At 46.3% G+C, this 10,807-nt stretch overlaps 1 protein-coding gene across 1 annotated transcript in view; it reads left to right on the top strand.

The window, feature by feature from the left end:
• The first annotated feature begins 4,848 nt into the window (after window positions 1–4,848).
• LOC143274615 (uncharacterized) overlaps window positions 4,849–10,807 on the top strand; it is a 31,444-nt gene continuing 25,485 nt past the window's right edge. Inside the window, exons 1-6 of the mRNA XM_076578484.1 lie at window positions 4,849–4,954; window positions 5,682–5,929; window positions 7,833–7,913; window positions 8,370–8,491; window positions 9,900–10,134; window positions 10,741–10,807. The exon at window positions 10,741–10,807 is cut by the window's right edge and continues 230 nt beyond it. Coding sequence (XP_076434599.1) covers window positions 4,849–4,954; window positions 5,682–5,929; window positions 7,833–7,913; window positions 8,370–8,491; window positions 9,900–10,134; window positions 10,741–10,807 — 859 coding nt within the window. The remainder of the gene's footprint in view (window positions 4,955–5,681; window positions 5,930–7,832; window positions 7,914–8,369; window positions 8,492–9,899; window positions 10,135–10,740) is intronic.

Here is a 10,807-nt window from a genome sequence, read left to right as displayed (position 1 = left end):
AATTGCCAGATTTTCCGCTGAAGGAGAGCGGGTTGAGAAGCACAGACAGCCAGAAATGTGATGTCGTCTGCTGCACAGACAGAGCCAGAAATGTGATGTCGTCTGCTGCACAGACAGAGCCAGAAATGTGATGTCGTCTGCTGCACAGACAGAGCCAGAAATGTGATGTCGTCTGCACAGCACTGGCATTCTGTGAACAGATGATGTTTGTGGTTGGAAGAGGAGGCAGAAAGCTAAACGCCTTTGGCAGGTATACATTTCTGTAACTGTCTGGTTGCTTGGTTGGGTGGTTAGGACCCAGTCTGACTGATAACTTGTTGATCAAACGTCACAGCATTTGTATCTGACAGCAACAAAATCCATACACATGAGCTGAGTTTTCGGAGTTAGGTCCATTTTATTTGTTCGCAAGGAAGTGCCTTCGAAACGTTTTATCCACACAGTGATAGTAAGGGACGGCTTCAGTGACCATCACACACACACACACACACACACACACACACCCGCGCGCGCGCACGCGCGCCGAGCACGCACGCACACACACAAAGTACAATCAAACAAAATTAGAACTGCGTGCACAAACATAAAGACTTGCATTTGAGACACTTGTATGCACGCTGTCACTGTCAGTGAGTGTGGTTAATTCTTTCTTTAACGTCTTTTCGCTTGAAGTAATATTAGAGTCAGTGATGCGTGTGTGTGTGTGTGTGTGTGTGTGTGTGGATCATGTGCTAGTGCTAATCTGAACTCGCTCATCTTATTCCCAACTGTGCGTGTTTGGCAAGCATAGTGTGTTGGTGTTTGTAAATGCAGCGTGATACAGCTGTTGTGCAGTCCTGGTGTAAGTTGGCCTGGTAAAGATGAACACTCCCCTCTGTCAGTCCGCTCAGTCCTCATCTCTCTGGCACAAAGCGTTATCAGATCAATGAATGTGGAGTCCCGTCTTTTGTGTACTTTGATTGATACATCTTTGGTTTAACTAAATATACTATGTGGGTATGTTCTGATGTGCCACCCAGAGAGTCACCTTTGTATGTGTATGCTGACGTTAAGAATGGGACTGGGTTACTTGGAGATTTATTATGTGATTGTTGTCTGTTGATGATGATAATGTGTACTTGTTAATGTGTGGTGACTTGAATAGTAGAACCTCATACTTTTCCCCTGATGTTAGCGAAAATGTGTTTAATTGAGCGTACCATGAAGTGTTAGCAGAAGTTGTGAAGACCGTGAGCTTGATAATGATCATAAAATGTTCCTTGATATGTTCACGGTTTAACATTTGTGCATTTTGATCGGTGTGTGTAAGGGCGACAATCAAGGTCGGTACACACACATTTCGGTCAGTAGTAGCTGTGTAAACAATCACTTCTTGATTCATGTCAAATCATCTTTTTACAGAAATCTACGGTGACTGCGAGTTATGCATATCTGATAAAAATGAGTCAGACCATATGTCATTAGAATTATTTATGAAATTCCCAAGATATAATCAAAATTCTTTCGAAAAAGACAATCGTCATCAATATTATTTAGAAGTTTGTATGAAATGAAAAAGCTACTGCTTTATTTAATAACGCAGTTTGTTGGGATGGAATGGAAATGGTTTGAATATTGTATAAATTGTTTGAATATTGTATAAACAGTAAGTCAAAATGTATGAAATAGCAATACATATCAGTAACAACGTCAAAAACGATGACTGGTATGATATGGAATGTCATGATAGTAAAAGAATTGTTAAGAAATGTCGCCGTAAGTTGTCTCCACATGATCGCGATTCTTTCCGAAAAGCCAGGCGTGAGTAGAAGCATTTGTTGAAGAGAAAAAAGAAACAGTTTGATGGTGCTTTGTTATCCAAATTACTCCTTTCTATGAATAATCAGAAAGAATTCTGGGACTCCATGCATAAAATCTCAATAACTTGAAGAAAAAACAAAACAAAAAGGTAATCTGTGTTCACCCATCTATGTTAATTAAACAGTACTGAATACATTTAGCAGCAGATAGTAACGATAATGGCTATCTGTGTTTCTCACCATAGACAAGATCATTATGCGTTTGTAGCGAAACTCAAGTTGTTGTTTTTTCAAAGGATGTTAATGAAATTTCTCACAATGTATAGTGGCAATACCAAGACCAGAAAAAACTCTTATTCGCACTGCAATATAGGCTGTATTTGGGTGTGTTTTTTTCTACGAGAACAATTTCTTCACAATACATAACAACGCTTTTTTTTCTTGCTCTGCTTGCGAGGTTTTCACATGCAAACTGAAACTTAACGTAAAAGACAATACACACATAAATACCGTGTGCATCAGAACTACAACACATCTTTATTCACCCATTTAGAAATTGATAGGCTAGTTACTCACCGTACACAATATCACACGGCCTTGTTCAACACACACACACACACACACACACACACACACACACACACATGAGAAATGCTGGACCAAAAAGCTACATACAAAAAACTTAAAACACAAAAGCAAGTAATACAAGACTTCGGCATCATTTTCCACACCCACCCCTAACCCCACTCCGCCTTCACTCACACACACACACACACACACACACACACACACACACACACACACACACACACACAGAGAGAGAGAGAGAGAGAGAGAGAGAGTTTATAAATAACATGTGTATAAAGAAACAGATTTTCAGAATAAGGATTACTTCTATACAAAAAAATTAAAGATTGTCAAATGGCAGGTCAAGTATCAAGTGTGTGTATTAAGTGTGTGTGTGTGTGTGTGTGTGTGTGTGTTCAGCAAAAGATATGATTATGTTTTGAAATAGCATGTATATTAAGATGAAATTGTCCAGAATTAGAAACTCTGCCACAAAATGATAATTACTTTTTTTCTTTTCTTTTTTTTTTTTTTTTTTTTTGCTGTCCCATCATCTGCACCGTTTCAGTGGCATTACTCCCACGCCGCTCATTTAGATTCCCCCATACACGGCCACACCCGGGTTCGTCCGTCGCAGTTCCAGCGTCGGCAGTCCACAGGGAACCATCGATGTTAGGTCGCCAGGAGGCCACACACCAGAGGAGACCCTGCACTGCTGCTGAATCACTTCGGTGGTGTTCAGTGGTGCCTGTTCTGTTTTAACGTACTTAGGACACCACCTACTAAGCCCCCTACTAACGACAATAATGGCTTAGTCGCGGAGCCAGACTGAGTGAGCGTCCCTCCCAGAGTGGAGACCGCCACCACGTCCCTCAAACAACAGCCTCCCATGAATCTGCCGACACTGACGACATTGACAGGACTCACCCCAAGCACGGAAGTGGAGGGGTATCGAAACTGAGGTCACCATGAGAGCAAGGCATGAAAGGCCACAGACTTTGAGACTGTTTTGTTTATATTGATGACGATGAAGGAGGAGGACGATGACGATGATGATGACGATGTTGCTATGGAGGTCCATTTTGGTTTGGGACTGCGTGACAAGGCTGTACTCTACGCTTTCTGTCATAATGATATCCCGGCGTTAACCAGGCCCGAGAGATACAGACACTTGCAGTGTTGGTCAGGCAATTAGAGTAACACACCCAAAGACGCATCCTTGAAGTGGATGACACTCGACTGTGTGGTCCCAGTCTCCCCATTTAAGCCCACAGCACACTCAGCTCTGGGTTGGAGCGAAAAACCCACCTCCGCTGGGATACGAACCCGCGCCCTCCCAGCCGTCAGTCCGTGACGCTAACCACTTCGCCACGGCGGCTGGTCGATAATTACAAATTTAATTCTCTTATTGCGCACATAATAGTTAAACTATGATATTGAAAAGATGATGCAAAACATCCAAATGGAAAATCGTGACTGGCAACTGCCAGTAAAAGCATTTCAAAAGACATTCTATAACTAAGATTTCCACTTCCATATAACTACACCGGTTTAAACACACACACACACACACACACGCGCGCGCGCGCGCGCGCGTGCGCAAATTATGGGATCAATGGATAGTGTGTGTGCTGCCTGTCAAGGTTTTGTGTTCGGACTGCTGTGGGGATAAAAAAATTATAAAAAAAAGAAGAAGAGAAAAACGCGTTGTTGTTGCTCGGTGTGCTCGAAGCCTACCGCTTCTGTCGCCCCGTTCACACTGGAAGTCAGGCGCTAATGCGAACAGACAGGTAGAGAGTATACATAATTTTCTTTGAAATATTTTTAGCATAGCTCATCACTCTTTCTACAAGATGACATATTATGGAAAAACTGGTAGACGCCCACTGAGAATTTGTACAGTTAAGTGCAATAAATACCGGTGAAAAAAAAAGTTACCGATAAGAAGTTAACTAAAGCAGGCATATGCTATGCTGCGATTGCACCACGGAGCGGGGAGTCAACACTGAATGATACACTTTAAAATTAAATACCGTCTGATTTCTTGATATAAACGAAACTGGCAATCTACAGATCACCACACACACACACACACACACACACACAGAGAGAGAAAGAGAGAGAGAGAGAGAGAGAGAGAGAGAGAGAGAGACTTAATGGTGATCGATTTTAGCAGAACGGCAGAGCCGACAAACGAACAAATCCTGGAATTGTCCACCTTCATCCAGGTGGTGATCAAACAGAAAAAAGGTCAATCCTGCAAGGAGGCTCGTCGCCATGGAAACGAAACTACAAGCGGAAGAAAGGTCTCCGCTTTTTACCAGACCTTCGTGTGTCTGTCCGCAAATAGAGCTCTGAGGGCGGGTAGTGGAGGCGGGGGAGGTGGTTTTCGTTGAGGTGGAGATGTGGACAGGGTGAACAGTTTTAACGGGTTGGTCGGCATCCTTCAGTCTCGGGAGTCACGGGAGTTGTGCTGCGGGGGATGTCTCTGCTGCAGCGGCGGTTGTGGCTTGAGGAGAATTCTGTTCCATTCCAGAATGCTAGCCTCTCCCACACTTTGCACAGACTGGTCTGCCTGTCAGACTTAGGTCCTTGCTTCAGTGCCGTTTGGTCTGTGACTGCTGACTGTTGGCCAGGTATCCCTTCAGTAGACATTGGATGGGGTGGTGGGGGAAAGAGGGGGATTGGGGGTGGGGGTGGGGGTATCGTGGCGGTGAAGATGGGGATAGGGTGAAAAGTTCGACGGCTGACAAAGTGAGCTGTCTGCTGGGTGAAAAAAGAACTTGCCAGCAACAGTTAGTTGAGAGCAGAGAGCAGCCCTGACCAGCAGCACCAAAAACAACAAGCAACAGACAGTGCACTGCTGGAATAAATGATAACCAGAATAAACAATGGAAGTGATAGACAAACAGGAAACAGTTCAATGAACACGAACGAAAGGCCGAATGAATGAAGAAACGACACATGTGTTAATCAAAAAATAAACACACCTGAGTAAATATGTAAACAAATGAGTGTCTCTAAACAAATGAGCTGGCAAATAAGCCAGTATATTGATCAATCGATGAATGAATAGAAAATAAATTAACAAATGAATAAATAAACGAACACATGAATACATAAATAGATGAATAAAAAGCTGAGGAACAGTGACACGACCCCAGAAGGTGACACACGATGGTTTCTCACCACACAGTGTGACACAGCCTTTCTCACACAGCCTTTCTCACCACACAGCGTGACACAGCCTTTCTCACAACACAGTGTGACACAACCTTTCTCACAACACAGTGTGACACAACCTTTCTCACACAGCCTTTCTCACCACACAGCGTGACACAGCCTTTCTCACCACACAGCGTGACACAGCCTTTCTTACAACACAGCGTGACACAGCCTTTCTCACACAGCCTTTCTCACCACACAGCGTGACACAGCCTTTCTTACAACACAGCGTGACACAGCCTTTCTCACCACACAGCGTGACACAGCCTTTCTTACAACACAGCGTGACACAGCCTTTCTCACCACACAGCGTGACACAGCCTTTCTCACCACACAGTGTGACACAGCCTTTCTTACAACACAGCGTGACACAGCCTTTCTCACCACACAGCGTGACACAGCCTTTCTCACCACACAGTGTGACACAGCCTTTCTCACCACACAGCGTGACACAGCCTTTCTCACCACGCAGTGTGACACAGCCTTTCTTACAACACAGCGTGACACAGCCTTTCTCACCACACAGCGTGACACAGCCTTTCTTACAACACAGCGTGACACAGCCTTTCTCACCACACAGTGTGACACAGCCTTTCTTACAACACAGCGTGACACAGCCTTTCTCACCACACAGTGTGACACAGCCTTTCTTACAACACAGCGTGACACAGCCTTTCTCACCACACAGCGTGACACAGCCTTTCTCACACAGCCTTTCTCACCACACAGTGTGACACAGCCTTTCTCACCACACAGCGTGACACAGCCTTTCTCACACAGCCTTTCTCACCACACAGTGTGACACAGCCTTTCTTACAACACAGCGTGACACAGCCTTTCTCACACAGCCTTTCTCACCACACAGCGTGACACAGCCTTTCTCACACAGCCTTTCTCACCACACAGTGTGACACAGCCTTTCTCACCACACAGCGTGACACAGCCTTTCTCACACAGCCTTTCTCACCACACAGTGTGACACAGCCTTTCTCACCACACAGCGTGACACAGCCTTTCTTACAACACAGCGTGACACAGCCTTTCTCACAACACAGTGTGACACAACCTTTCTCACACAGCCTTTCTCACCACACAGTGTGACACAGCCTTTCTTACCACACAGTGTGACACAGCCTTTCTCACACAGCCTTTCTCACACACAGCCTTTCTCACCACACAGTGTGACACAGCCTTTCTTACCACACAGTGTGACACAGCCTTTCTCACACAGCCTTTCTCACCACACAGTGTGACACAGCCTTTCTCACACAGCCTTTCTCACCACACAGTGTGACACAGCCTTTCTTACCACACAGTGTGACACAGCCTTTCTCACACAGCCTTTCTCACCACACAGTGTGACACAGCCTTTCTCACACAGCCTTTCTTATCACAAAGTGTGTAACAGCTTTTCTCACCACACAGCCTGAGACAGCCTTTTTCTCACAGCCTTTCTCACCACACAGCGTGACACAGCCTTTCTCACACAGCCTTTCTCACACTGGCTTTCTCACCACACAGTATGACACAGCCTTTCTCACCACGCAGTGTGACACAGCCTTTCTCACAACATAGTGTGACACAGCCTTTCTCACCACACAGTGTGACATGGCCTTTCTCACCACACAGTGTGACACAGCCTTTCTCACACAGCCTTTCTGACCACACAGTGTGACACAGCCTTTCTCACACAGCCTTTCTGACCACACAGTGTGACACAGCCTTTCTCACACAGCCTTTCTGACCACACAGTGTGACACAGCCTTTCTCACCACACAGTGTGACACAGCCTTTCTCACACAGCCTTTCTGACCACACAGTGTGACACAGCCTTTCTCACCACACAGTGTGACACAGCCTTTCTCACCACGCAGTGTGACACAGCCTTTCTCACACAGCCTTTCTGACCACACAGTGTGACACAGCCTTTCTCACCACACAGTGTGACACAGCCTTTCTCACCACGCAGTGTGACACAGCCTTTCTCACACAGCCTTTCTGACCACACAGTGTGACACAGCCTTTCTCACACAGCCTTTCTGACCACACAGTGTGACACAGCCTTTCTCACACAGCCTTTCTGACCACACAGTGTGACACAGCCTTTCTCACACAGCCTTTCTGACCACACAGTGTGACACAGCCTTTCTCACCACGCAGTGTGACACAGCCTTTCTCACCACGCAGTGTGACACAGCCTTTCTCACCACGCAGTGTGACACAGCCTTTCTCACCACACAGTGTGACACAGCCTTTCTGACCACGCAGTGTGACACAGCCTTTCTGACCACGCAGTGTGACACAGCCTTGTCGTGGTCGACAGTCAGTGACAGGCCACGTTCGGGGTAAGCTATAGGCTCCACAGTCCGACTGCCGGGCGGAAGCACTATGCATGTGCTGCCAGCGATCTGAACGTGCCCTCGTGTTGCCTTTTTTTAGATTTATCATCCACTCTCTCTCTCTCTCTCTCTCTCTCTCTCTCTCTCTCTCTCTCTCTCTCTGTGTGTGTGTGGTTAAGAGCTATATCCACATCGAAGGTTTTATCTTACTTGGAGCCATGATGAGGAATCTGCGAAACGTTATTGTGTGTGTGTGTGTGTGTGTGTGTGTGCTCGCGCACGTCAAATTATAGATGAGAGCATGAGGTAAGATGTATAGCCTGGAATACAGGCCCTGTCGTGACTTGTGTTGTCAGGGTATGAATTGCGGCGTGCTGATTGTATGTCCGTTGGTCCGTGGTCAATTGCCCCACACGTCTTGTCACGCCGCTCCAATCAGACCTTCCTCCACCTGTCTTGTGGAGTCTGTCTGTCTGTCTGTCTGTCTGTATCCCTGCTCTCTTTACTGCCATCTGGCTCGCTCACTGTCCTTCTCTCTCTTCTCTGTCTGTCTGTCTGTCTGTCTCTCACGCACTCTCCCTGTCTCTGTCTCTGTCTCTCTCTCTCTCTCTCTCTCTCTCTCCCTCACTCTTTCTCTGCCTGTCTCTCAGCGAGAATATCAAATTTGATGGATGTGAAATAAGCTGTCCACGTATGGAGATCAATGATACCAATGGATGGCGGTAGTCGTAGTGGTGGGTGTGACGTGTGTGCTTGTCCTTCGCAAGGCTTTTCATTCAGTCAATAGCATGGGTCACCAGTGTCATTCGATGCAGTTCACAATATACAGCGGCCTACAAAGCACTTTTTAAAAATCTATTTTCCAATGAACACGTTTGTTTCCAGCTGAAGTAGGACTGGTTCACAGCAAATATCTTCCACAATGTTGGAATATGTTTATAACTGATTTAATTCTTAATATACCATCAACAAATCGTTCCAGAATTTATTCGCATTATTTGCTCTTTTAGCAAATCAGATCTTACTGTTTCAAGCGAGGTGTATTGTGCGATACTGAAGGCGAGTAACTCCTTCCGTTGGTGATAAGAAACTCTAGGGAGAGCTGGACAGTGCAAGGTCTTCAGAGAAGAAGCCCCCTCAGTCAAGTGTTTCGGCCCTTAACTCCTCACACTGTAAGGGGGCCGAGCCGCACCCAGGTCATGACTCCTGGATGCCCTTGTATTGCCACCTTTTTCCCCTGGTCCTCAGCAGGTTCGAACCCGCGCCTCCAGGGTGGCCGCAACTTCAGGACTGAGTTACCTTTCTGGCAGACGTTTTAACCACTGAGCCATCGTACGCCTAGTTTGAGTAGGGAAATTAATTCCTCCTCGACCAGATCCAGCTGGAACTCTTTTCTGCTGCTTCTGCCATTGGTGTTTCATGAGGCTGTAGGCAGATGCGCTCACAAACCCTCTTGCACCAATTTCTATCGCGAGGACTTTGGCTTGGAAACCAGATTCTCTCAGGCTGCTGGCTAGACTATAGATAAAGTGTAAGTGTTTGCTGATAAGATATTTACGTGTCAATCTATAAATAAGGTATGCTCCTCTCGACATGTAAAGAATATACTCAGGTTTGTTCCATTGCAGACACCATCTTTTAAAAGACAAAGGACATACAGGTGAATGTTTTCAAAATCGATCAGAACATACCCTTTCTCTTTCAAGGCTGATTTCTTCTCGGCATGGCTCCCACCCTGCAGAAGACGTCATTTGACGCCTAATGCTTGCTGAGGACTTTCAAATATATGACGTCATACAGGTTCGTTCTTGACCTTGTTGATCGAGGTGTCCAAGATGAGCGAAGTGACGTCAGCAGCAGCAGTCAACGTGACGACCAGCACCGACACCCCAGCCGTGGACGTCACTCCCACATGGCAGTACTCCTCCTTCGTCATCGTGGTGACGACGGTGGTGACGTCAGCGGTGAGTGTGACGGGGCTGGTGCTGAACATGGTGCTGGTGCTGACCCTGCAGTGGTCGCCCAGCCTGAAGACTCCACCTAACTCGCACCTGCTGAACATCTGCTGCAACAACGTGATGCTGGGCCTGCAGGCCTGCCTCTCCCTGCCCGCTCTGCACCTCCACAGCCTGCACGTGCCGCAAGGGTCCGGGGAGGCCCTGTCAGGGGTCCAGCTCTTCTTTGTCATGCACTGTCTGCTGCAGGTCCGTCATCAGTCCTACATTGTTTCTCTCTCTCTCTCACTCTGTGTGTGTGTGTGTGTGTGTGTGTGTGTGTGTGTGTGTGTGCGCGCGCGCACAATACGAAATTTATGATTCATAATGAATAATTTGTGGCAGGGTTTCTTATTCCGGTACATTATATGTGCTACTTTAGAGCATATCTCTTTTACTGCACATTGCATTTCATAGAATACTAAACCTTCCATCTAACAATTTATAATGATTTTACAGAAGCATTTCTTATTCTGATAATGTGTTTATTAATATTCATGTTACTTTACAATGTGTGTGTGTGTGTGTGTGTGTGTGTGTGTGTGTGTGTGTGTGTGTGTGTGTGTGTGTGTGCCTTTGTCATGTTGTGGGTGTGCTGGGTTTGGCTGTGAGCTAAGATACTGTGTAGGGTGAGTGACGAGCCTGTGGATGCTCAATTGATTTCTAAATGGGTGAATACAGGTGAAGTGCAGTGTAGTGTAAGGCTTTCACTCGGTTATAACCATTCCTCCATGACACATGTGCTACATTCCCCCCCCCCCCCCCCCCCCCCCTCCTCTCCTTTTTTTTCTTTTTTTTTTTTTTTTGCCGCCACAGTACTGGGGGTCCTTCGCCTCTATCGGATACTACCGCTTCAAAACCCTCCACCACCCGTCTCTCTCCC

This window comes from Babylonia areolata, chromosome 29 (assembly GCF_041734735.1).
Source record: "Babylonia areolata isolate BAREFJ2019XMU chromosome 29, ASM4173473v1, whole genome shotgun sequence".
NCBI classification, from domain to species: Eukaryota; Metazoa; Mollusca; class Gastropoda; order Neogastropoda; family Buccinidae; genus Babylonia; species Babylonia areolata.
Note: the sequence above shows the minus strand (reverse complement) of the source record. Positions and strands in the feature narration are given on the sequence as shown.